Raw genomic sequence first — 27699 nt, 5'->3', positions numbered from 1 at the left:
CTGAAGTAGGAAGGTCAAAAGTTTGAGCCCAGCCTGGGCAACTGAGTGAGACTGTTTCAAAATAAAAAATGCAGGGGCCAGGGATGTAACTAAGTGGCACTGTATCTGCCTGGCAAGTACAAGGCCCTGAGTTCAATTCCCGGTACTAGGAAAAGAATATATACAAATAAAATAAAAAATACAAAGGGCTGGAATAGAGCTCAGTGTAAGGCTCAGGGTTCAGCCCCAGTACTCAAAAGAGAAAACAGAAATCACCAAGGCAAAGAAACAGCTGCACACCATCTTAAGTCTTTAGAGGTCTTATCTCTGAGTGTAATCAAGCAGAAAAATGCAAGTGAAATTGGATAATTTTGACTGATGGCCTTCAGTATTTGACATTAACAAAAATGTTTACTGTTTTTATTAACCCAGTAGTCTGTAACTCAACCTTTATGTTAATTCAGAAAGTCCCATTTCCTGAATCGTCAGGTTTTAAAGTAAAGTACAGCTGGGAATACAGCTCTGTAGTACAGCACCTGCCTGGCAAGCACACCCTGAGTTCTGATCCCCAGTACAGAAAAAATAAAGTAAAGTAGAAGTGAGCATACTCTCATGGCATTAATACTCGCAAGGCAAGGGTTCAATGAACTCACCAGAGAACCCATGGGAAGGTGTCCCAAAGAAGAACACCACATATGGAATCCAGTCGTTGAGAAAGCAGATAATTCGTCCTCATACCACTGTTTTTAAAAAACTGTGCAATAATAATTTTCCAAGCAACTGACTGATGTTTTATACACTGGGTTGCTAAAACTGTTTGGAGAAATATCTGAATCTAAAAGAATCTGGCAACAACCATCTGAAAAAACACCAATTCTATTCTAAATGTTAAGATACATTTTCAAATCTTAAGGATATTTGTATACTGGAGAAAAAGTTGTAAGCAGACACAGAGTTGGCCAAGTGCAAAGAGATCAACTCACAAGCAGGTTGTAGCCACTGTGACACCCTTAATAAAGGGCCTTCTTCCTTCCACATTTAGGACAGATGAGTTGCTAGGCTCTTGTAAGAATGCTTGAAACTTCCAGAGTCTCAGTGTCTCAAGGTGACTGTGATAACTGTAACATGTCAACATGACATGAATAAAAACTAGAACTCACCTAGCAGATTACTGAAGCTCTGGGTGTATCTGCAGATGACTGACACACAGGCTGTAAACTAAGGGGAAGACACACATGAATGGGTGTGGCACTGACCAAAAGGCTTATAGCCTGGATGGAATAAAAAGAGAAAGAAGTCTTCCCTCTTCTTCGTTGAAGGAGCCCCAGTCTTCACCATGGCCTTTAGACATCATCTCCAGTTCCTTCAGCCTTCCAAACCAGATCCTTTGCTTTTCCAACACAGACTCATGCTGAAGCTCCAGGCCTTCCACCGGCTGTCCAGCATACAGGCGGCCATTTTACAGTCCTTCACTCCTGATTCTGAAGGTAGCCACTGTACGCCTACTCAGAAAATCCTTTATATAACCACATATACATTTTATATTAAATGTTTTTTGCCAGGCATGGTAGCACATGCCTACAGTCCCAGCACTTGGGAGGCTGAGGCAGGAGGACTGCCACAAGTTCAAGACCAGCCTGGGCTATATAGTGAGTTCAAGGGCATCCTGAACTACATAGCAAGACCTTGTCTCAAAAAAAAACAACAACAAAAAAATCTGCCCTTCAAGCAAACCCTAACTGACATAATGACCCTGGAGATAGCACTTGTCCTTTGATCTGTCAAAAGGTCTAAATATTTCCATTGCCTCCTCTTCATCCATTCAAAACCAATCAAGGACATTTTGAAGAATTTGCTAGTTTCCTGAGACACTGCTCCAATCTCTAATTCAGCAATGGTTCCCTGAAAGTGTCATCTGTAGCACTGGGTAGTAATCAAGCACTCTGGCGTATGTCTCCATACTGTTTCCTGCTCTTCTCCCCTCCTCCCTTATATTTTTTTTTCATTGAATAAATATGTATTCCATACCCACTAGGTGACAGGCTCAGTACTAGGTCCTGTTTCCACAGAAGCAAACAAGAGAAAATCTCTCTCCAAAGCAGATATTTTTAACTGGAGAGACAAATGATTTTACATAGTGATTAGTGCCAGGAAGAAAATAAAAGATAAAGAGAATTCAGTAAGGGGTTGGACAGAAGGGGAAGGGGGAGCCCTGCCTTAAATAATCAAGGAAGTGCTCCAGAAGAAAGTGACAGCTCCTTGAAAGGCTAAGAGACATGCAAACACCCCAGAGAAAAGCTCTCCAGGAACCAGGAACAAATAGAAAAAGGCTCTGAGGTGCAGAGTCATGAGAACTAAAGGCAGACCTGTGTGGCCACAATGGATAAAGACAAGATAGAAGAGATGCTTGGGCTGGAGAGACCAGTAGTACCCTGCTTGTTATGATTCTAGTCAAAGTGAGATACAAAACCACAGAAGCCAAGACTATCTCAAGAATCAGAGATAATGAGGATACAGTGTACAGAGGCTACTGTACAGATAATGATAGCCAGACAGTCTCTAGAAAGGGGGCTCAGGGACTAAGGCAAGACACGAGGCAGGTCTTCAGGTTATCTTGGGATCAAGCATTAGTACCTAACCAATCCTTACCGTCCCCTCTAGCATAACTCTGTGGCACGGGAGACCATCTACACTGGGATCATTCCAGAGATGGACTCACTTCTCTGACAACTACGTTAAAAAGTTCTTCCTCATTCTGAACCAAACCGATTCCCTGTTGGTTTTATGTATCTGCCTCCATACACCCTTCTGGATTCTCCCCACGTCCATTACAACCCACAAATCACACTTTCCTTCAGCTACTCATCTATTTTTTTTTTTAACTTTTTCTTTTAGAAAATTTCAAATGTTCACAGAAGCAGAGAGAACAGCGTATAACAAATATCCACTTACCAGCTTCATCTGGTAATTTGGTTTCCTTCACTTACTGGTCACAGCACTTAACTTGCACATGCTGAACAGCTCAGAGTATAGCACCTCACTCAAGACCTCAAACGCCTACTGAGACAGCCACCTAAAAGTCCCATTACATCTGCGGTGGCCAGACTGCTGCTTTGTAACAGGAATTCAATGACTCCAACTCTTCTACCAAAAGCTACGCAGCTGGGTTTTAAGACCCAGGCACAGGGATCTGTGTTTGTTCCCAGTGATTTTCACCTTTCAAATTCTGCCCATTCTTCATGTCAGAGGATTCCTATGGACCCAGACTCCCTAATATTCACCTCCTGAGTTTTTCTTTAGAAAAGAAAAAGAATTTGAATATGGACAAGAATGAACTATAAGGAAGCAACATTAAAACGCTCATTCTAGAGATGAGGAAACTAAGACCCCTAGAGAATCCACAGAGTAACGGCACCTAGGCTGCAGCCTGTGCCTCATGCTTACTGCCATTTCCCACGCCCACTACTTCTGAATCCCTAGGAAGAAGCGCTCCGTGAGAGAAATGTGGGGTGTCACTGTCCAGGCAAGCATCTGTACCACTGTGAACTGATGCCAGCCACCACCCATTCCCCTTGTGCAGCAGACACTCAGGAAGCCATACCTACTGTCCTGGGCCATTCCTACCATCCTCAACTGCTAACTCAGTATGCACCGCCTGCAGAAATTAGGTTAGTATGCATTTTTATTTAGTTGACTCCTAAAGTATACAGGACCAAATAATTGAATTAGGAACGTCAAAAATATTCACAAATAATAAAAAATTTACATATATTAGAAATAAGATCAGTCTGTTATTCAAAAAGCCACACAGCATCTCATTTAGAGGATGCCTAACAAAATATATATCTTAAAAATTCAGTACTCCAGAATGCTTTTTACAAGTGTTTCCATCTGAGAATCAGAGAATAAAAAAATGAGTAATAATCATACACACAACTTCAGGCAATAATGTGAATAATATGCAAGAAGCATCATGACGTTTTTGGGGTATTTGTGACTAAGCACACACCAGAGGGGGACCAAAGTTCAGAAGTGCACAGCCCAAGGAACATGCCAACAGAAGCCCTCAGGGATCTTCTTTCCTTCAGTGACAGACATGGAGGTGGACTGGGGTTCGGAGCTTCACCAGAAAGTGCAGAGCCAGCTTCTTACCCAGGCTGCCAGCTGCATCAACTATCAAACCATTTGCTCCTCTTTGCAAGAGGTGCACCTTTAGAAGGTCCCAACAGTTTCTGCTTATATTGTTCAACCAGCTGGTTGAAGTGAGTTTCTATCTTATTTCCCTTAGCTTTTTTCCTAGGAACCTATAAAAGAAAAGAGGCAGGAGACAATTATTTTCAAACTCTAAATATCACCTTACCTTCAGGCTACCCAAGACAAAAAGCAAGCAGGTGCATATAGTATGTCTACCAGAGGAGGTGTACTTCCAGAGAGAGACCCTTGGAAAGAAAAGCTCAAAAGGAATCACACACTGACTGGGATCAGACCAAGAGTCCATGGCAGCAGGACCCAATAAAATGCTACTTGGGCTGGGCATGGCGGCGCATGCCTGTAATCCCAGCACTCGGGAGGCTGTGAGTTCGAGACCAGCTTGGGCTACACAGTGAGTTCCAGGTCACTCTCAACTACCCTGTCTCAAAACAACAACAACAAAATAAATAAGTAAAGTGTTACTTGGATGTTTTGAGGCCTCTCCCAGTCTAGCTCCCAAATGCTCACTTTCACCTCAACACCACCCAGCATCTGGACATCCTCACCTGCCTCTACCCTCACCAAGAATACTCCCACTTTATGGAATTTTAGATATAGACCCTAGAACATAGCATGCAAAGTCAAAAACTTCCCAGAGAGATTTCTTGTATAGGATGCAAAGTTGATGATTCTTTCAGGAGACAGACTAGGGAAGAGAAAAGAAAGTCCGACCTCAAATTTTCAAGAACACAGGACTAGTATTTCTAAAGGAACTAAAGGGAGCTAAGGCTCTTTGGAAAAATGGCTAATGCCAGGCCTAGGGAAAAAAACCACACAAAATCAACCTGGGACATCTTGTACTAGAGAAAGTAACAACAGTTCCCAGAACAAAAAGTTCATATCAGAAGGACTCAGGAGCCAATCTCAAGAGGCTTGTGCTAGTCCAAGGCCAGGACAAGAATAATGACTACAACTGATTAAAACATATCAAGTATGTGAAACTTAGGACTCATAATACTAAAAAATTCTATGGGTTGGTAGGGCAATTACTCTGAAACTTGATACATACTGGAAAAAAGTAAGCCTTTACCCTGATTTTCCAATATAAATGGTATTTTGTGGTAACTAAGATTCTTCTTTCTAGAATTCTATTAAAATATTTAAAAATAAATGTGTGAATTAGAAAATCACCATTCTGCAACCCATAATGAAATAACTTTAAGTTTAAAATTACAGTGATCCCTAGGGCCAGGGATTTAGCTCAGTGGTGCTGGGACTGCCTCACAAGCACAAGGTCCTGAGTTCAGTCCCGGGTAACAAAAACAAAACAAAAAAACCCTAAAGTGATCCCAGCACTCAAGAGGCTGAGTTAGGAGAATCTCTATTGGGCCCAGGGATTTAGCTCAGCAGTTCGGTGGCTTGCCTTGCAAGCTCAAGGACCCAAGTTCAATTCCGGTACCAAAAAAAAAAAAAAAAAAAAAAAAACAAAAAAATCACTATTTGAGTTTGAAGCCAGCCTGGGCTACATAAGGAGTTCAGTGCCAGCCTGAACTATACAGCAAAATTCTATCTCAGAAAGAAAAGGGTATAAGAGGGACAAGGATTTAGCTTAGTGGTTCTACCACCTGCCTCACAAGTGCAAGGACCCGAGTTCAATCCCTGGTACCAAAAAAAAAAAAAAAAACAAAAAAATCACTATTTGAGTTTGAAGCCAGCCTGGGCTACATAAGGAGTTCAGTGCCAGCCTGAACTATACAGCAAAATTCTATATCAGAAAGAAAAGGGTATAAGAGGGACAAGGATTTAGCTTAGTGGTTCTACCACCTGCCTCACAAGTGCAAGGACCCGAGTTCAATCCCTGGTACCAAAAAAAAAAAAAAAAACAAAAAAATCACTATTTGAGTTTGAAGCCAGCCTGGGCTACATAAGGAGTTCAGTGCCAGCCTGAACTATACAGCAAAATTCTATCTCAGAAAGAAAAGGGTATAAGAGGGACAAGGATTTAGCTTAGTGGTTCTACCACCTGCCTCACAAGTGCAAGGACCCGAGTTCAATCCCTGGTACCAAAAAAAAAAAAAAAAAAAAAAAAAAAAGGTATAAGAAAGAGAGTATATAATAAAATAAAGATTTAGGAAATATAAAGGACATGTATAAGAGCAAACTTTGGATCCTGTCTGTCCTAAACAAGTACAAAAAACATTTTGAGGCAACTAGGAGAATTTCAACAGGGGATGTGTATTAGATGACATAAAGGGTTTTTATTAATTTCAGTCGATATAATGACATAATGTGCGTGTGTGTATGACCTGATCAATTAGAGATGGTTTTTCAGAGAGATCTCTCTTCAAGTATATTTAAATGGGAAATGAGGGTTTTTTAAAAAATATATAATCTAGCAAGAAAAGAGCAGGTATGGAAAATAGGGGAAACTACTTAAGCAAAGAGATAGACATGAGGGTTAATTTTATTTTTCTTTCCACTTTCATCCTCTTAAGAGCCACAGCCCTGCGTGTAGCTGTAACCCAAGAAGCCTGTGCTGACCTGACAAACTGCTGTGCACAACAAAGCCTCCTCACATCACAGCTGCATGCCCTGCAGAACTCACCTGCTTGGATGACCGCTGCTGTTTCTCTTGCTTCCACTGCTTTATCTGGGGCTTTGGCTTCTTGGGAGGGAGAGGCTTCACTTTGCCTTTGTCTCGCAACCTGCAATAAGATGGCCAAGTGTCACCCTGAGTCCCTCTGAGTTCTCTCAACCCACGAGATAAATTCTTTTTCTTTTACATAGTTCTTCTGTCACTCTAAAATGGGATCCTGCAACAGACTATCCTACGGTTCTACATTTGCATACTGACTGGGTTTTTTGTATTTCAGAGAGTTTTGTTTTTGTTTTTGCTTAAAATTTCAGAACACAAAATATTTCATAAAGATCTATTTTTGTACACAACGCTAAATTTGTTGTCTCAAATACAAATTTTAGAAATGGGGATTTAGCTCAGTGGCACTGTGCCTGCCTCACAAGTGTAAGGTCATGAGTTCAATCCCTGGTACCAGAAAAAAAAAATACAAATTACAAGTGAATGTCAAGTTATGTGCCCTCAGCTGACAGAGCTGGCCATCTGGACAGGAAAAAGCTTCAAAGACTGTCCTGGAAGGCTCCTCTGGGCTCTCTCTACCATGTGATCCAAGAGTAGCAGCCCTGTTGGTATTGTCTTAGGTATTAACACCTACCAGGTGGGCCTGGCACACCACTAAGCACCTTACATCCAAATGAATGCCACAAAGAGGAAAAGTTCTACATGAAAACAAACAAACTTAGAAGCAACCCCTGTTCTGTGCCACCCTCCGGCATCTCACCTAATTTTGGGGCCTCGGTGAGAGGGAAGGGCCAGGACCTTTCTTCTCTTCTTTCCATCGGGTAGTTCCACCTGCTCTACTTCAGCCTTGGTCTGGAACCCTGTCCATGAGGTGGAGCCCATCTTCCCCTTCTGCCCCGGGGGGACCTTGCTTTGATCCTGTGTGTGGGCTTGAGCTGCCTTCTGTTGCTTCTCTTTTATAGGCTCTTTCTTCTGCTTTTGAGGTTCACCAGTTGCAGGCTTTGATTTCATTTTTTGCTGCATAAAACAAGAAACTGCTATCTGGCTTCTGGGTGAGGAATGCTTGCTGTAAACACTCAGCAGAGAAAGAGCATCATATGAGCGTGGTGAAAGAAGGGAAATTCTTCCCTCACTCAGCTGGAGAGTACGGGAAAGTGAATAGAAGCAGCGCAGAAGCCCCGCCAGTAACAGTGGGTTACTGGATAGGGGACACAAAATAACCATTCTCCTTCCCACAACACAGAAACAGAGTGGACTGAGATATTTAAAATCCTGAAAGAACAAAAATATATCACCAACCTAGAATACTGTATCCAAAAAAATTATCTTTCAAAAGTGAAGGAGGAATAAAACATTCTTAGACCAAAAACAAAAAACAAAACAAAACTGAGGGAATGTATTACCAGATCTGCTTTGCAAAAAATGCTGAACAAATTTCTTCAGAGAGAAAGAAACTGACATAAGTCAAAAACTCAGACCTAGATAAGTAAAGGAAGAGCATTAGAGAAAGAATAAATGAAGACTAGAAAAAGATGCTGTGGTTTCACACAAAAAAGAGTATCAGATTTATTTGTACTAAAAATGGAAGAAGATTCAAGAGAAATTAATGTCAACTTAAATAAGTCTTTATCATTTTGCCGCTCACCTTAAAGATCCAGGTAAGTGCACTGATAAAACCAACATTTATTGTTTGCCTATTATGTGCCAGACTGTTTCTAAATGGCAAGGAAACAGATATGAAAGATTTAAGTGTCTACCTTTTAAGATCCATAGCCTGGTAGAGATAAGAAATGTATTCACAAGTAAAGCAAACTAAAAAACTGAAACTGTTTTAAAAAGTTCATGAAAGTCCAAGTATTGAGGACCTATCTGAGAGGTGGGAAGAGGACTTGAGGAAGGCTCATGCGACCTGACTACGGAAGGTGAGAAATATCCTTCTGAGTCAGATGAAAGCATAGTATGTGCACCCATGTGGGCAAAAAATAACACAGGTCAACCTGAAACAATGGCTAAATTCAGGAGACAGCTGTATTAGGGGAGATAAAATGCCAATGTGAACAATAGGTACTCTAACCCAGAATCACTGTCTTAACCACTAAAATCGCTCATCCATTGGTCATATTCTTGGCATTCATCAAAAAGACTACAAATGTTCAGGATCAGTAACATAGCGCCTGCCTCACAAGCACAAGGTCCTGAGTTCGATCCCTGGTACCGCCAAAAAAAAAAAAGACTACAAATGTTCACTACATAGGCAAGTTAAGGTATGACATTGGTGAGAGCTATAATAGTTATGTAATCCACAACAATCTGGTCCTGTATGTTCTAGGGGAAGATAAGCAAGAGAATAAGTAATAAATCCATGCTGAACATGGAGTAAGGTAGGCAATGACAATTATTTAATTCTCATTCCGTTAAGTGAGGCAGATGTTGTTACCCTATCTTATAAATAGGCTCGGAGAGGAAATAATCTGCCAAGGAACATGTGGCAAAAAAGGGGCAGAACCAGGGTCTGAATGCAAGTATGCCTGTTCTCAAAGTCCCTGTTATCCCTCTCTACCACACAAGATTAGAAACACTACTAAAAGCACCAGGCATCACATTTCTGAACCCATCAAAGAAGAAAAAAGAAAGCTGAAACCAATAGGTGATATAAAACCTTCACCTCAGCCATTAGATTCACCATGGCTCACATCAAACACAATTCAAAAATTGTTGACTAATAAGAACACTGGTCTGCTTCTCCCCTGTCCTAACACAAGATGGGCTAGCAAGGAGAAGATGGCCTAGACAGTGCTAAGGAACTGAGAGTAAATGGTAAAAAAAAACCCTAATTGGGCAGAGAACTACTCTAAGGGAGCAGAGTCACAGACTGAACAAAACTGAAGTTTAATTATGTCCTTAAAAATAATAATAAAGGGCCAGGGATTTAGCTCAGTGGTGCTGCCACCTGCCTCACAAGCACAAAGTCCAGAGTTCAATCCCCAGTACTCCCCCCTCCAAAAATTAAAATAAATTTTAAAAATAAAGGACCATTTTGTACCAGGCTGCGCTGGATCCTTAGTTCCTTCATTTTAAGTTTCCTTCGATCTTCCAAGGAGAACTCCACTATTGGTCTCTGTGTCAGAGGGAGATAAAATATTTCTCATTATTTCCCCACCAATGCTGGGGACTGAACCCAGGGCCTCAGGCAAATTTAGACTTTAATCTGAGTACAAGGAGCTGAGTTGTCCCCTGCCCCCATCACTCTCCTACAACACAGAGGTCACTGCTCGCTCCCTGTACTTGAAGGTAAAGGGCCAGTTCTATAAGCATCCTACCCAGTTTAGATCTCCCCCTATCTTCTTCTCTGGAATTGCCACTCGTTCCCCTCCCCCTCTGCCCACTTGCTACTTGTTCCCACCACCCTAGTTTCAGAGGAAACAGGGTGGACAAGACAGGTGGCCCTCAGAAACCAGCTCTCCCCAGACGATGAGACTAACCTTGTGAGGCCCAAAAATCTCTGGGTTGTTGTTGATGTGGCGGAGGGCTCTCAGGGCATGCTCATGTTCCTGGAACTCAGCAAAGGCATAGCCCAGGGACTGGCCCTTCATGTTCCCATGAACTCCTTTAAGGTCTCGCATCACCCTACACTATGAGTAGAACAAGAAAAAGAAGCAGCAATTATTAAATAAGAAGCCTTGCTTAACATAAAGTATGTTAACAGTCAATGAGAAATTATCTATGGGCTGGGGGTGTGGCCCAATGGTACAGCACTTGCCCAGCATGTATAAGGCACTGGATTTGATTCCCAGCACTTCAGGGGGAATGGGCAAAGAAAAAGGAAAGGAGGGAGGAGAAGGAAATCAGTTGATAGAAACAGAATCTTCATTTATACCATCATAACAAAAAAAATATTGGAATAATTCCATCTAATTAGAATACACCTACTGAGAGCACAAAACAGATTATATATTTTCTTGCTTTCTAAGAATTTACAGACATCAACACAGACCTACAAATAAGCACATAAATATAAGAAGACTTCCTGAAGAAAATTCGTAACAGCTAACTGTTCATAATACATACAAGCTAAGACGTACATGGTACTTTAAGTTACATAACGAGTCATCACTGAGCGTGGAGAACTGCCCACAGCTCTCATCACTGAAGAAAGCCCCTGGGAAGGAAACTAATGAAAGGAGGCCTAATGACTGCAAATGAGAAAAACATTTCAGGCATAAGAAGATGTTGTCCTAACGTGCAGCCAATGAACTCCTGTTTTTAAGACACTATCTTGCTGAGACACCATACTCATAACAAATGAAAGAATTAAGAGATAATCATTATAATGTATGTATAGGATAAACAGAAATTTCTCTAAATTACAACAGGTTGTAAAGGTGCAGACACTAAGTATGGTGGATGCTAACATGAGAAATTATACAACCGACCCCTGTGCCAGTAACACTCTGAGCAGAGGAGAGATATGTGCTGACACACTCACACCCTCCGATGTCATCTCCCCAATCCCAAAGCATACCTTCTGAAGACTTTCAGAAATGAGGAACACAATTTATGGTGATGCAATAGAGCAAAGCAGACCCAGTTAGCAACAGCATACAATAAATACTTAAAATAAATACTGATCAAGAAATTACTAGTTGCCAGGATGGGCCAAGGATTTGGAAAAAATAAGATAACACTTGCCCAAAGATCAGTATAGTTGACAATTTCTGGGCGGTATAGCATTAAGTGCTACCAAAGTGATCCACAAAGGGTGCTATGGGGGCAGAAGAGAGGATTTTGTACTCACAGACAGAGAAATCAAGTCCTGCTGTGAACCCAGTGCTCTCTAATTCAACTGTTGAAGGTGAGCACAGATTCCTGTGCTCACTACTAGTCATCAGGTAAGAGCCCAACTCCTAGTAAAATGCTCTTATTTTCTCAGAAATCATATTACAGAATCTAGTGTAATGCTGAGGATATTCAGGCATTTAATAAATACTTGCTAGCTGGACATGGTGACACGCACCTGTGATCCCTGCACTCTTAAGGCTAAGGTGGGAGAATTACCACGAGTTTGAGGCCAGCCTGAACTACACAGTGACACCCTGTCTCAAAAAACAAAAGAAAACCCAAAATAAATACTTGCTAAATTAATTCATAAGGATATCTCCTCACATTCTGCTGTAATTTGGTCAGATGCAAAAGACAGATAATAAAACCAAGAAAACTGCCGAATTCAGCCTTGCATGCTGACAATACATCCAGAAGAAAATCTGCTGACTAGCTGGCACCACAGACAGAAACAAACACTTGGTCCAACCTAGGAGAGTGAAAGTTCTGAAAGGGCAAAGCAGTACTCACCTCCTTGATGCACACCCTCTTCTCCCCTCTAGTGGCATTCAGCAGCAGCTTTCTGAGCTGTTTGTCATCCACAGCCTTGGGAAGATTATGCAGGCAGAGCCTGGTCTGCGAGACAAAGATATTCTGGTCCTTAAGTTTCTGATGCTTCAGAAGCTCAAACTGAAAAAAATTTAAACCAAAAAATCATTAACAATATAATCCACCTTTTAAAAGGCAGGTTCATAATTCTCCAAAAGGAAAGAACTATGGCCCCCCAACTTCCCATAAAACACATACAAACAAAGGAAGGAAACTGCCCACCATTATAGGCTTATATTACCCAACATAGGAAAAGGAAGGTTCAAAGAGGCAAGACACTGGGTGGTAAAATCACATACTCCAGCCTCAAATCTAAACTAGAAAGCCACCAAACTGGAGAAACTGCATGAAATCTTTTTGTTTTTTTCTTTTTTGAGACAATGTCTCATTACCCTGGCCTTGAACGTGCTATATAGCCTAGGATGGCCTTGAGCTCACAATTCACCTGCCTCAGCCTCCTGAGTGCTGACATTAAGGTATGTACCATCACCTCCAACTGTCATATGAAATTTTAAAGAGTTGATTTCTCACCCACATAATGGAACTACAGATGAAAACATAATACGAATCTCTTACCACTGATGGGAGGCCAAAATGAGATTATAAAAGAAAAAACTTCAAGTTCAAAATGTGACCCATAATAAATAAGAAATAATACTGCAGTTACAGTTAACATCTATTTCTGGGGCCGGGAATTTAGCTCAGTGGTTCTGCTGCCTGCCTCGCATGCAGAAGGTACCAAGTTCAAACCCCAATAACAAAAAAAATTCTATTTCTGGTCATCATCTATTTACTAACTCAAAATAATTACCTAGTGCTTCCTTCCAAAAGGAAATGGAACTCATTTAGACAACACTTGAAAGAAAGGTGTTTTGTCTCAACTCTGCCACCTTGAGGCAAAGGCACGTCTGTAACCACAGAAGCATACTCTGCTCTTAATGCAGCTCCCTCAGCTGCACTGCCGTAAACACTAGCACCCTGGTGACCCATCTCTGAAGAGAAATGAAGAATGATACTCTAATTTGTTTTTTTAAACCAGGTTAGTAGAAAAAAAGCTCTCATTTTTTTCCTTTTATCAAGTCTTCTCATTCCTGTTGCTTCTTGTTTGGTAAAGGTACTAAGAAATTACAAAAATAAACAAATACTCTGGAAATGAATATTAAAAGGACATCTGAAGAGACCATCATGACTAAGTTCAACAGATTATATTTGCCCCAGGAAGAGCTGTACCTGCTGTGAATTTATAATGTGTACATACAATCTAGTGAGCTTCTTGCTAACAAAATTAGTTCTAAAATTCATGTCATTATTGCACTGGGGTCAGAAAGGGGCATACAATGTTCCCCCAAATATCATGATTTTCAGATGCTTACTACCAAAACAGTTGAGAACACTATTATAGAACCTGTACATTGTAAAAAAAGATCCAGTGCTTCTGGCTGTCACTACATTCTCTGCTCTGCTCAGCATTTTTGGCACTTTTAAATTCTAGCTAATTCTGTTAAGGGTTATCAGTAATATCACCATTCTAGGCTTTTTTTGGAGGGACAGGGGTAATAGGAATTGAACTCAGGACCTTGCATTTGCTAGGCAAGTGAGGCACTGCTGAGCTACATCCCTAGCCCCTAGGATGGCTTTCTGAAAAGTGAGCTATATAGGCAAAAGTAAAACTTACTGGAAGCCAACATTACCAAGGCGTAGAGGAACTTACTGATATTAGTTAACAGTAAAAACCCCTACAATATGGACTTTACCTAAAGTGATTTTATAATCTGGAGATACTAACACCTCCCAACTAGCAGCTTAGTCGCTCCTTCCAAAATCCACATCTCCTCCCTATCCTAGTACCTCTAGTCCACTGATCTTTCCAATGTTATTCTATGTTTATGCTGACAATCATGAACAGCCCTAGCTTCTCTGTGTCTACTTCATGATCTGGCAGCATGTTTATTCAGCAAAACATTACTACTGAATTAGGTAAACCAGAGTAAAACCCAGTTCTTACAATGGCATATAACCCCAATATAATACTATGAATAATGTCAGGTTATTTGCTATTTCACCAGTGTGCTTTTCTAACAAGAGTGTAAATACTGTCTGTAACTTAAACTTGGCTCTTTGGCAAGCAAATACGGCATTCAGTAAGTGTTTTTGATTGATTCACAAACTGTGGAGAACCTGAAGGCTGGTCCCTCATCTACTCACCCGTTCTCGTTTGGCCATATCAGCAGCACTCACACCCTCAGCAGCCTTCGTCCCAGCACGGATCACTGCAGAAAAAGGGAAAAAGGCCAAGACATTACCAAGGGAATTTTCACTGAGCAACAGGAGGAATGTGATTTGAATGATGAAAACTCTATGTACGGGGCCCAGAGGACTATGTTGGCCAGGACATGGTGACATTTGGTTAGGTCCAAAAATAGGGTACAGGGCTAAGTAAGTTCTGAGCTTAAGAGCTGCTCTCAAGGACTAAAACACTGAACGTTTTGTGATTTTGTTGTTATTCTCCTTCTCTCTCCTCACAGACATACACAATGTCTCATGGAAAGGCCTGGAGGAAGTTCTGAAAATAAGTACAATTAAGGCATTCAGAATACAAAATGTTCCACCTATAACCTGCCTCTGAAACTTATCTGCTCCACATGTACTTGGGAGCAAATCACTCATCAGTAAGACAAACTAGCTTAGAGAATAGACCTACTGCCACAGAGGCTTAAGATCAAAGGCTGGTGCCTCATATGACTAGATAGGATTGTGTAGCTGTGCAGGAAGAAAGCTGAGAAATACTATGTGACCTAGAAAAAGGGACTTTTTTTTTACTTCAAGCTAATTTCTGATTTCCCTTCTGACAAGAAGAGAAGGTTCTAGTTGCACATTTTAAATCCATCAATAATCCAAAAGAGAAATTTTAGTCATAATTTTCAATTCCTTCATAAGGAGCAAAGATAATCTAAGTTCTCCCTTCCTCTTTGCCTTGTTAATCCTCTAATGAAAAAGTCTAAAAGTAATCAGGCAGAAAAGATAATGAGACTGTTTAATCCACAAAATGGGTGAAAGGTGCCTAATAGAGAGCCATATCTACTAAAGTGAAATAACAATACAATTCAGTAAAGGAGAAAAAAAATTTTTTTGAAACATGCCCTAAAACATACATTGCTGGCTTACTGTCATGGCACAAGGCCAGCTACTTAAAAGCTTGGCTCCCACCTCAATGCACTACTCACAGCCTTCTCGGGCCAGATAGAGGTTCCGGGTTCCAGTAGGCTTCTTCACTTTCTTTGTCTGAAGTTTTGCAGCCTCATCACGGGTGACCGCCAAGTCAACCTTGAGCTGCCGGCCATCCAGTTTAAGCCCACCACCCTGTAACAGATTATAATCCTCTCTTCAAGTATTTAACAAGCAGAAATTAAACTCCTGACAAGGAACATCAACAAAAAGGAATCAGTGAACTCACAGTACAATTATACTATGGATACCAGGACCCTGGATGTTTCAGCCTGGCCAGCTACAAATAGATCTCTAAATCTCATAACATTGAGTCTAGCTGTGCAAAAGATATACGAAGGGCAAGCTGGATGTGGTGGCACATCCTTATAATCCCAGCACTCAGAAGGTTGAGGCAGAAGGATGGCTGCAAGTGCAAGACCAGCCTGAGCTGTACAGCAAGACATTATTTAAAAAAAAAAAAATGTACCGAGAGTAATCAGCAGTAAGGAATTTACTTTATGGCAGTTGATTAGAATGAAAGTAGGCCCAAATTGAAAAAAAAAGATCTGTTAACAGACAAGTTTTTAGCTGGGCATGGTGGCGCACACCTGTAATCCCAGCTCAGAAGGCTCACGCAGTAGATCGCTGTAAGTTCAAGACCAGCCTGGGCTACATAGTGAGTTCCAGGTCAGTTTCTTTCTTTTCTTTTTTTTTTTTTTTTTTTTTTGTTGTACTGGGGATCGAACTTGGGTCCTTGCGCTTGCGAGGCAGGCCACCGAACTGCTGAGCTAAATACCCGGCCCGCAGGTCAGTTTCAACTACATAGTGAGACCCTGTCTGAAAAAAGCCAAAAAAAAAAAAAAAAAAAAAAAAAAAAAAAAGACAAGTTTTTTTAGTATTGTAAATAACGCTAATGAAATGGTAGTATGGTAGTACTAACTACTCAAGAGAACTGAAGAGATAATACAATAAAGGATAACATATCTCAAAACAATATATACTTGGTTATGGAATATTTTTTAAAAATTCTCAATCATATACACACTTTATCTCTTAAACATGTGCTCCACTTCACTGATTCTTTCTTATTTTGTTTTTTTGAGATAAGGTTTTGATATGCTGTTCAGGCTGGCCTCAAACTCACAGCAACCCTCCTGACTCAGCCTCCCAAGTGCTGGGATTACAGGCTTTATTGATTTCATAATACCTTCTTATTCTAGTCTTTCATATTATCAGTCTAGGATACAGGCTGATACCCACACAGCAATCAATATCAGACATTATTATACCTGTTTCCCAGACTAAGAAATGGGGATAATTCTACCTACCTAATAGGACTGATACACTGATTAAAGGCACTGTAAAATTCAGTGCCTAACACACACCAATTTCTCAGTATTAGTTTTATTATTAATAAAACTTAGAACATTGTATCTTACTCATAGGAGCCACTATTTCCTATCTTATGGTGCAGTGACAATGAACCTTTTACAGCTTTCAATGATACAGAGCCTGCTGTGGCATGCACATCATAGGTTCACCCCCTATTATAGAGCAAAAGAGGGGCCGGGGATTTAGCTCAGTGGTTCTGCCGCCTGCCTCACAAGCACAAGGACCTGAGTTCAATCCCCGGTACCAAAAAAATGAAAAATAAAAATAGTAATATATATATATGGGTGGAGATTTAGCTTAGTGGTTCTGCCGCCTGCCTCGCAAGCACAAGGACCCGAGTTTGATCCCCAGTACCAAAAATGAATAAAGAGTGTGACAAAAGAAATGCCTTCCTAAACTGAGTATGGTGGCACCTGTTTATAATCCCAGCACACAGGAGGATCAGTGCAAGGTCAAAACCAACCAGGGTTACATAGCAAGGCACTCTCAAAGAAAAGAAAAAAATGCCTTTCTCACCTCGGTCTCTGGAGAAGCAGCTGTGAGGCATTTCTGAGCAGCTTCTTGAGTAATGAATTGGGCAAATGCACAACCTACATAGAAACAAAATTGTTAGATCTCAAACTCCCATGGTCAACTAGGAAGCCAAAGACAATACTGTACAAGAAATGGCCACAACCTAACACAGAATCAAAGGGGTATGAAACACCCATTTATTAAGCACTATGAGACAGACTCTATGTTAGGTAATGAAGGGTCAAAGGCAAATCTGATAGTATACCTGCTCTCAATGTGAAATGTTATTGTTTCTTTCTTCTGCTCTAATGTATCCTAGTACTGCAGCCTTATCAACTCTCTTCCTAATAAAATCCATATGAAATAGTAGAAAAATACCAGCTGAGAACTTCATTCATCATCACTTACTGAGTGCCTATTACAGGACTAAAAGATGAGGCAGGAACCACTTACCCCTAAAATTAAATTACATCTCACTGTTTCAGAGTCACTTGGGAGGCATCAGATAATAGCAGATCTGCTTCCTGGGGTAAAAGAGGCCGCTATTACATGAATACTACAGGAAATCAGAAAGCCACACGCTCAATTCTTGGCTCATGCTCCAGAATCTTCACAAGGCCTGTCATTCATTGGTTAGATGGAGGACCAAGCAGCCCAGACAAATTTATGCTACTGACAATAAGCAGCTTTATAAGCAAAGGGGAAAAAATGTCTCACAAAAAAGAAACACATGTTTAATATTTCGTGTCTCTCCCCCTTCCCATTTTCCACTCACATCTCTTACAGCACTGGGCAGGTCATATTTTCCCAAACAGAATGAATACCTCAGGAATAAGAACCACCTAACACAGTATAAAGCATTAACAGATATTCAACAGGAAGGAGCAAATATAATTAGACTCCATTTCCATGAGTTCTGCATTGCTGGATTTAACCAACCACAGAATGAAAATATTTAGTGGGGAAAAAAAATGCATCTACACTGAATATGTATATTTTCTCTTGACATTCCCTAAGACAATACAGTTTAACAGCTATTTACATTGTATTATGTACTACAAGTAATCTAGAGCTGATTTAAAGTATAGGGGAGGATGTGCACTGGTTATATGCAATTTTTCATAAGAAATATGAACATTCACAGATTTTGGTGTCTGCCTGCATCCCGGAACCAAGCAATCCCCTTTTTGTACCACAGGACAAGTGTAATGAAGAAAATATGGGGGGAAGTGTTTTTAACAAGTATGTTAGCCAACTCATCTAAAATGAAGAAAATGGGTGTGGTTCCAGTAGCTAAGAATTTATCATTGGAATTTTCAGGGTCAGTAATGGGCTCAATGCTAACATTTCCCTAAAAGTCTACAGGTAATATTTAGCTCTTTCAGGTAATGAAATGGCACAATCAGAGGGATATTACAGAAGGAAGACAGGGATGCATGAGTAGGCAGAAAAGATGTAAGAAAAAATTAATATAAGCTAGGAAGACAATACATTAAGTAAAAAATTAAAATTGTCTTAAGATCATTAATTGTTCACATTAATAGACCAAAAAAGACAGTTAGCAAATTAATTATAAGACCACATTCTGAAACTAACAACCGCATACACTACTGTGCTCAAAAAGAGATAAAAGATTCTGGATATCATCAAAATAAAACAATATTATACCTACACTGGGAATATTCTAATGAGTTCTAGTCGCTGATTTTAAAAATAACAACTAGAAATGAAGGAGGTCTAAGAAGTGTAACTATCAGAGCTAAAGACATCTCAAGTCATTAACTCTTATCTGACTCTACATATTTTACATAAAATAAACTAGAGTCCACAATAGTTAAAGAACTGCAAAAAAAATCAAGCAGCCAGACTGTGGCACAGCTGGGACTATGTCCCTAATCTCCAATAAGATATTCAGTACTGCCTTGTTTACATTTTTTTTTAGCTGAGTAAAGACCAAAATAGAACAATTAAAAAATAAGGTGGAGGTTCAAAAAAAACAAATCCTCCCATCCACACACATACAAATAGGGGTATAGTCAGTAGTACGGAGGACTTGCCCAGCATGCATAGAACCTAGGGTAGATCCCTAACACTGGGGGTGTGTGGGGAGGAGTTTTTAATCCATGGATAAGCTGTAGAGAGGTCATAAACTCTCTATAGTGGCATTTCCCTTCCCACAGAGAGAGAAGGTTTACAGCTCTGCTAGACCTCAAAGGAAGTAAGACTCAGAATTATGCACTTGATGCTTTGGGAGAACTGATATAGTCCCTAAAGTCAAGGATTAAGAATGGGTTAAAAAGATGTTTCTCTAATAGTAGTGCACTACAATGAGGAGTGGTTAAGTCTTCCAACACAAAATAAATAGCTTTATAGAGAAAAAATTCATTCAGGTAGCACTTCTGCTACAGAGTTATTCTTCTGACTGTTGCCATGCAACAAAGTTTCTCTGTCAGCTTCCATCTCTAACAAAAGCAACAGGAAAACAAAAAAAAAAAAAATCCCAGTAATTTCAAGCAATGCAGAATGATTAATACCCATGAGATGCTATCACATTTGAAATTCAAAGAGGAACAACAAATGGAATTCATTACCCTAAAGTAAATAAGCAAGAGCTTAAAATGCTTAGACAAAATTATGGCTGGCAACATCATTAAAGATGTTGAATTTGACATTATAGAAGACAACTCCAGAATGTCCTTGAGCTTCTGTGCAAGCCAGTGGGCTGGAATGGACTGTAGACCCCTCAGAATAGCATATTTTGCTCTCAGGTAAGCTGGTCAATGCCTGGGCAGTGACCAAAAAACCCTTTTAAAGTGAGGCCAATGACAGAAAATACCTTTAGAATGTTCTGTGTCTGGATGCAAGACAATGCGAACATATTTAAGATCTCCAAACTGCTGTAGGAGCTCCCCAAGTTCTTCTTCCTCTGAGTCAAAGGACAGGTTTCTATGGAATACAGCAAAACAAAAAAACAAAACAAAACAAATAAAAAGTCATAAGAAGGTAAACGACAAAGTGAGATCCCGTGTTCAGGGCTAAGTACATGACATCAAGTGTCCTTTCTTCACAACACCCTCCTTTGTTCAAAAATAGGCCCAACAGGGCCAGCAATTTGGCTCAGTGGTGCCGCCACCTGCCTCACAACACAATGTCCTGAGTTCGATCCGCAGTACCAAAACAAACAAAAGATAGGTTCAAAAGATATGGCGACCCTCAGTAGCCAGGCCTCTGACTGACCTTCCTTTTTCTTGCCCAGGAATCTGAAACTTAAATGAACATATACAAAGTTAAGAAGCTGAAGATGCAGAGTAACTTCAAAAGAGTCTCACTAGTCCAACACAGTGGTACACACCTGTAATCCCAGCACTGAAGCAGAGGATCACTGCGAGAGGTCAACCTGGGCTACATAGTGTGAGACCTTTACTAAATAAATAAATAAAATAAAAAGAAAGAAATAGTCTCACCTGAGGGAGACATCAGGGTGCTATAAACATTATCATGATCTGGGTGATGATTACATGAATATGTACATATGAAAAATCTCACTAAGCTGTACATTTTGAGTGATTGACTTTATACCTCATTAAAAACGAAAAAAAAAATAGTGGAGTTCCCATAGAAAAGACCCACAGCCCTCTCCAGCAGTGAGGGTCCCAGAACTATCCAGACTTTCATCCCTTTGTTGAGGTCTGTTCTTCAATAATTTTTCTTCTGAGACACCCCAGAGTTCATCCAACAAATATTTTTTCACTTAATGTGGCCAAAATTAGTTTCTCTTACTATAGACTTTCTCTTATATAGACTCAGACTGATAGGCTACTGAGAAAAGTTCTCCTCTCTCAGACATGTTCTCCTGTGACATTAAGGAACTCAGATTTCATAAAAAATTTTACAAAAGTAAGAAAATCCTTCAGAGGAACACAAAAGCAAATACGGTAGTTTACTAGCTAATTGCAAAAAAATAAAACCACATGTATAGTATCTCTAATTCAAAAATTCAAAGCCAAATGTGTTGGTACATGCCTGCAATTGCAGGCTGAAGCAGGAGAATTGCCGTAAGTTCAGGGCCAGCTTGAATTACACAGTAAGACCCAGTCTTCAATCAATCAATCAATCTATCTATCTATCTGAAACTTCTTGGGTAATGATATAAAGCTGAAAAGTTCTGGATTTTGGAGCATTTTAGATTTCAGATGTTTGGATTAGTGATACTCAAATGGTGAAGCCTATGCACATATTCTAAAATCCAAAAAACTCCAAAGTCTGTAACATTTCTGGTCCCATACATTTCAGATAAGGGATACATGACCTGTACTTATTTCTTTTGGTAGAATTAAAATGTTGGAAGATTTTGTTTGCCTAAACTTTAAAATAGTGTAGAGTCCTCATTTCTCCAGCTGTGCTCATCTTTCCACAGGTAGAACAGCCCCTAATAAATACCTACAACCCTAACCCTGATTTTATTTAAAGGGAATAATCCAAATACAGTTTTCTTCAATAAGATATATCCTAGTTACATTATATTCCAATTTGCCTTATTACATACACTTAGCCTTTTTTTCCTCCCTTCTGTCCTTTTACTTCTCTAGTATCTTTATTTACTAACAGACATCTAAGAAATAGTGTTCTTGGTATTGAGGCTTCTGAGTGTAATGCTTCTTCCTTCTTGTTAGACAGAATCCTCTACAAATATCAAATTATTTACATGGAAGTTCCAAATAATGTGGTTAAAAAAATATAGAAAAACATGCTGTTAAGTGAGAAAGCAGGCTATTATGTAGGCTAACCTCATCTTTGTAAATATTTATGATGTGGGCACATGAGGAGGTGTTCGCTGAGTAGTGAGTGAGGTTAACTTTGTTTTTTGCTTAGCTACTTCCTAAACATTTTGCAATGAACATGTTACTTGTATAACAAAAATGATCTTAAAAGATTCTATAAAAGAATAAAATATATATCTCTAAAAGCAGATCCAAATGACCCCAGTGCAGTGGAAACAAGGAGAAGATGAAAAGGCTGCCTGAGGTATTCTGAGGTTGTCCTGACCAATGAAAATGCCAATCTATTGTAGCTGGAAGGGCAGAAACAGAACCATGCAATAAACCTATCTCACCCCCAAACCCTGCCACCCCTGTTTTCCTAAACACAGATGCCATGTCTTACTTTATTTTCAACAATGCTTTAAAAATTAATTAGGTATTTGTGAATTATTTATGACTTACAAATAAATGATGCAAATATATAACCCCCCCAAAAAAATTCATTAAGCACAAAGAGGCAAATCATTTGTGAAAAGTGGGTTATCACTTCTGTACTCTCTCTAAACAAAGTCCAATACCAGGATTATTCTAACAGTTGAAGAGTTGATTTTTTTTTCTTTTGTTTTTTTTTGGTACCAGGGATTGAACTCAGGTTCTTATACTTACTAGGCAGGCAGCAGAACTTGAAGAGTTGATTTCTTCCAAAGATACCACCTCAGTGATAAAGAATGAAATCTCACAGGATAAAATACCAAGACCTCTGCTATTATTGTCTTCTGTTTTATAGTTCTGATTCTCCTAAATCTCTCATTGTTTGTAAGTTCCTGAGATCAGAAGTGCTAACAGTCTCATGGCACCTAATATTCTAGGCTAGGTACAAAAACAGTGCCAAATGGACCAGGGATTTAGCTCAGTGGTTCCAGCATCTGCCTCACAAGCTCAAGGACCTGGGTTCGATCGCCAGTACAAAAAAAAAAAAACAGTGCCAAAGAAGAAATCAGGAAGAGAGGAAGGGAGAGAAGGAGGGGGAAGGAGAGAGAGGAGGAGAAAAAGGAGTGCAGGGAGAAGGAAGAAGGGCAGAGGAAAGGGAAAGGGAAAGGAATGAAGGATAAGAGAGGGAAGGGACAATGCAAACAGCAGTTGTTGATAAATACCTGATAAAAACAGTTTTCCCTTCACTCACATCAGAGGGTAATTTCTTCTTCTTTTTCTTCGAGATTTGCACATCTAAGATAAGAAGAAAAATAAACTTAAAAGACTAGTGCAAATCATATGACAAAGGGCTAACTTCTTATATATACAAAGAACCTGCATAATTTTAAGAAAAATGTTTAAATGGACAAGGGATAAATAATTAAATATATGAAAACGCATCATTAAAGAAAACCAGCCAAGCTGGGCATGGTGGTGCACACCTGTAATTCCAGCATTCAGGAGGCTAAGGCAGAAGAATTACTCCAAATTTGAAGCCAGTCTTCACTACATAGCAAGGCCCTATCTCGAAAACACAAACACAAAAAGGGGAAAGAGAAACAGCCAGACAAAATGACACAGGCTGAGGCAGGAGAAGCTCAAATTCAAGGCCAGTCTCAGTAACTGGCCTTGTAAGTAAGTTAGTAAGCCTATCTCTAAATAAAAAGGGCTAGGAATGTAGCACAGTGGTAAGATATTCGCATGGCAAACATAAGGCCCTGAGTTTAATCCCCAGTATGGAAAGAAAATAAAAATAAAAATAAAAAGCAGTACAGGAGCTGGAGGTATAGTAGAAAGGAGATACTATTTTTCACTCATAAATTGGCAAAACCAAAAAGATAGGTAGAATACAATGGCAGTAAAATATGTGTAGCTATTCACAGTAGCATGTACCTGTAATCCCAGCCAGCACTCTACAGGCTGAAACAAGAGGATCACCATGAGTTGAAGGCCAGCCTGGATCAATGTGAGTTCAAGACTAGCCTGAACTACACAGCAAGACCTTATCTCAAAAAATAAAAAAATTTTTAATTAAAAAAAAAGTGTGGAAAAAAAGATATTCTCATATACTGCTATGACAGGGTAAACTTTCTGAAAATATAAAATATGTAGAACTTTCGAGGACAGAAATATACACACAAATACACATATTGTGTTTGGGTGTGTATGCATATGTTTTGCTTATAACTGTGTTAAGACATTTTCTGGATACATAAGAAATAGGGAGGGCAGAGGTAAGGGGAAAAAATGAGACCCAAGATCTGTCACGTAAAGGTACAAGTTCCCAATGATGAATGTAACTGTGCTGTATACCTAAAATGTACCAATAAACTCAATGAGAAAAAAAAATAGCAATATTAACACTGGATGTCTCTGGGGATGTGTCCTATGAGCCTGAGGATCTAGTTATTAAGGGACACTCCCTGCTTGTTTTGAAGAATACACATACACAGAATATTTCTGGAAGCTTATATGAAAACAACAGTGATTACTTGAGGGAATTGATGGACAGATTGGTGAGGAATTTTTGATTTCCTATTATACCCTTTTGCATTGTATTTTTTAACTTTCCTTCATTATCAGAAACCAGTCCTTTAAGTTTTCAGGTGAAAGAATGGTAAGACAGAGCTGAATTTGAGAATCTCATAGTAGCATCACTGGAAAAAATTCGATTCTGTGGTATCTGTCACTATCTGCACAAAAGAAGCGTATTTCCTCAGATTTTTTTATACGGTCAAGCCAACAAATCAGGCTTACAGAAATGGAAGCAAAATAGCTGAATACAAATCTCTAACCAGACAAATCTGGCTACTAATTGGCCATTTTTCATTCTGTAATGAACTGCCGTCATCAATAAATGAGTTTATTCTCAATAAAGGTAGCAATGGGGACTGGTAATAGTTTTAAAAAATGCTCCCAGGCGTCCTTGTTATGAACTGAACTGTGTCCCTCCAAAATTCATATCCTGAAGCCCTAACTCCCAAAGAGACTATATCTGGAGACAGGGAATTGAGAGAGGTAATTAAGGTAAGTGGGGTCATACATGTGGAGCTCTAACAAATAGGAGTGGTGTCCTTACAAGAAGAGACCAGAGCTGGTTCTTTTTTTGTTTGTTTGTTTGTTTTGAGACAGGGTCTCACTATGTAGTTGAGACTGACCTGGAACTCACTATGTAACCCAGGCTGGTCTCAAACTCACAGCGATCCTCCTGCCTCAGCCTCTCAAGTGCTGGAATTACAGGCATGTGCCACTATGCCTGGCTCAGAGCTTGTTTTTATTCTTTCTGCTGCCTGAAACATACAGGGAAAGGCTACTGAGGATACAATGAGAAGGCAGTAGTTTGCAAGTCAGGAAGAAAGCCTCCCTAGGGACTGAATCAGCCAGCATCTTGATCTGGGACTTCCAGCCTCCACAACTGTGAGAAAGCATATTTCTCCTGTTTAAACTGCCAGTCTGTCCTGTTTCAACATGGAAGGCTGAATTGACTATCCAGTCCTTCACCCCTCTTCAACTCAAAGGAGCTGTTTAAAATCTACTTTGGTGTTAACATGTAATATATACTATTTATCCAGTATTTATTCAACATGGACAATCAAGAGAGAAAGAGGTAAATACCTCAGCATTAAGGGAGGTTTTAAACTTCTTAACAAAAAATCTTTTTTTTTTTCCTAACAAAGGATCTTAATTCTGAAAACACCACTCCAAACTCATTTAAAAAACAAAACAATAAAGCAAGCACGCAAGCAAAACAACCCTAGAATAAAGGAATATAAAGGTTTCTTTTTAAGTATTTAAACGTAAGTTTGATAGCAGTTAAGGTCCTACTTAAAAAGAGGCCTCAAGCCAAGCATGGTGGTACACACCTGAAATCCCAGCACTCTGAGGGACTGAAGCAAGAGGGTCACAGTTGAACTTGTAGTCCAATATGGATCACATAGCAACTTAATGAGACCCTGTCTCAAAATTAAAAATAACAAAGGATGGAGCAGCCATCGCTCTAGCGCCCAGAGGTAGGCTGAGCCCCGATCCACCGCGGGAAGGAGAACCACGCCTGCTCCCGACCCAGCAGCCATCACGCAAGCGCCGGGAAGGTAGCCGGCTGAACCCCCATAAGCCTGGCCCCCACCCCACCCCCCCAGACCTCCTGTGTCAGTCTTTGGACCCACTCTGCAGAGGCAGAGGTGGTCATCAAAGGGTATTTTTCTGAGTTCCCAACTTTGAACATCTTTAAAGAAAGGGCGTGGGAAACCTGTAATAGAACATTGCGGAGTTCAACCATTCAGAAGGTTGGGGAACTCAATCTGGGCCTTGCAGCCCGAGGTCAGTCAGCGTCAGGGGTTCAGCCATCAGCTAACTGAGATCAAGGGTCTTGCATCCTCGCTCTGTCTGAGCCATTAAATGGTAAATACATACACTATATTGAAATTTTGTTCACTGCAGACATGTTCTGGACTGCTTCTTGATTTCAATTATATTCAAATGATTTAAGGGTGATAGACTAGTGACTACCACAGGTGGTCAGTGTCCAAGCTGTGCTTGATCTTAATGTGTTGCTGATTGTATCAGTTGGGGTAAAGCATTGCTGTTGATTTGATGAGCTGTTTCTCTGATGTTATGAAGATGAGAATGTCGGCGGGTCGTTAGAGACACAGAAGCTAGGGCGCAACTATATCAGGAAGATTTGGGTGATAATCCAGAGATTAAACCAAGGACAGTCCGACAACAAAAATTAAAATGAGAAAACACTTCAGCAAGATACAAGGACAGATTTCCAGTTCACCAATGGCAAACAGTAGGGCAAATGAGGATGAAAAGGCCGATAGTGAACCACCAGGACACCCTGAACTCAAAGCACAGGAAATAACAAAACAGATCAAACAGGCTCTAAAAAAATTCAAAACAGAAATAATTTTCCAGATAACCATAGAGATAGTGAGCAAAATGGAAGTCGTGATTAGAGACTCTAGAGCAGAAACTGACAAAAAAAATAGATGAGCTCAGGACCATGATAGAAGCCATGAAGGCCCAGCATAAGAAAGAAATGGAAAAAATAAACACCCAACATAGGAAAGAAATGGAATCCATAAAACAGATTCAAACAGATATCCAGGAGATTAAACACTCTATTGAAAGTGTACGCAACAGAATAAAAGAATGTGAAGATAGGCTCTCAGATATAGAAGATTAAGATTGCAGTCAGTGACCATGAAAAGAGAGGTCTCTTAAAAACAGTAAGAGATCATGAGAAATTGATCCAGCAACTCCTAGATGATGCAAAGAAGAATAACATAAGACTGATAGGAATACACAAAGTAGCAGGAGAAAATACAAATGACTTTAAAAAGCTGTTTGCAGAATTAATGACAGAAAACTTCCCAAACAGAGGGGAAGAATTTGACATTCAGGTAACTGAGGCATATAGGACCCCAAACAGCTACAATCAAAAAAAATCTACACCTAGACATACAATAATCAAGATCCCAGAAACCCAACAGAAGAACAAAATACTACAAGCAGTAAGAGAAAAGAAACAAATCACATAAAAAGGAAAGCCCATCAGAATCACAGCAGACTTTTCAACACAAACCCTTAGGGCAAGGAGAGCCTGGAATGAGATATTTCAAGTACTAAAAGAGAACAACCTCCAACCTAGACTGATGT

General features: G+C 39.9%; 1 protein-coding gene across 2 annotated transcripts in view; it reads right to left on the bottom strand.

The window, feature by feature from the left end:
* Window positions 1–3339: 3339 nt before the first annotated feature.
* Window positions 3340–27699, bottom strand: part of Rbm28 (RNA binding motif protein 28) — a 35503-nt gene continuing 11143 nt past the window's right edge. The window contains exons 9-19 of one of the 2 annotated variants that reach the window (XM_033757907.1): window positions 23220–23292; window positions 20142–20251; window positions 17309–17382; window positions 15418–15553; window positions 14399–14463; window positions 12116–12274; window positions 10249–10398; window positions 9810–9884; window positions 7527–7783; window positions 6776–6875; window positions 3340–4283 (exon numbers count right to left, since the gene is read on the bottom strand). In XM_033757907.1, coding sequence (XP_033613798.1) covers window positions 4149–4283; window positions 6776–6875; window positions 7527–7783; window positions 9810–9884; window positions 10249–10398; window positions 12116–12274; window positions 14399–14463; window positions 15418–15553; window positions 17309–17382; window positions 20142–20251; window positions 23220–23292 — 1334 coding nt within the window. In that variant the 3' untranslated portion in view covers window positions 3340–4148. The remainder of the gene's footprint in view (window positions 4284–6775; window positions 6876–7526; window positions 7784–9809; window positions 9885–10248; window positions 10399–12115; window positions 12275–14398; window positions 14464–15417; window positions 15554–17308; window positions 17383–20141; window positions 20252–23219; window positions 23293–27699) is intronic. The other variant, XM_010633443.3, reaches the window with a different exon arrangement.

Source organism: Fukomys damarensis, unplaced genomic scaffold (assembly GCF_012274545.1).
Source record: "Fukomys damarensis isolate Sample0158 unplaced genomic scaffold, DMR_v1.0_HiC HiC_scaffold_4, whole genome shotgun sequence".
NCBI lineage: Eukaryota > Metazoa > Chordata > Mammalia > Rodentia > Bathyergidae > Fukomys > Fukomys damarensis.
Note: the sequence above shows the minus strand (reverse complement) of the source record. Positions and strands in the feature narration are given on the sequence as shown.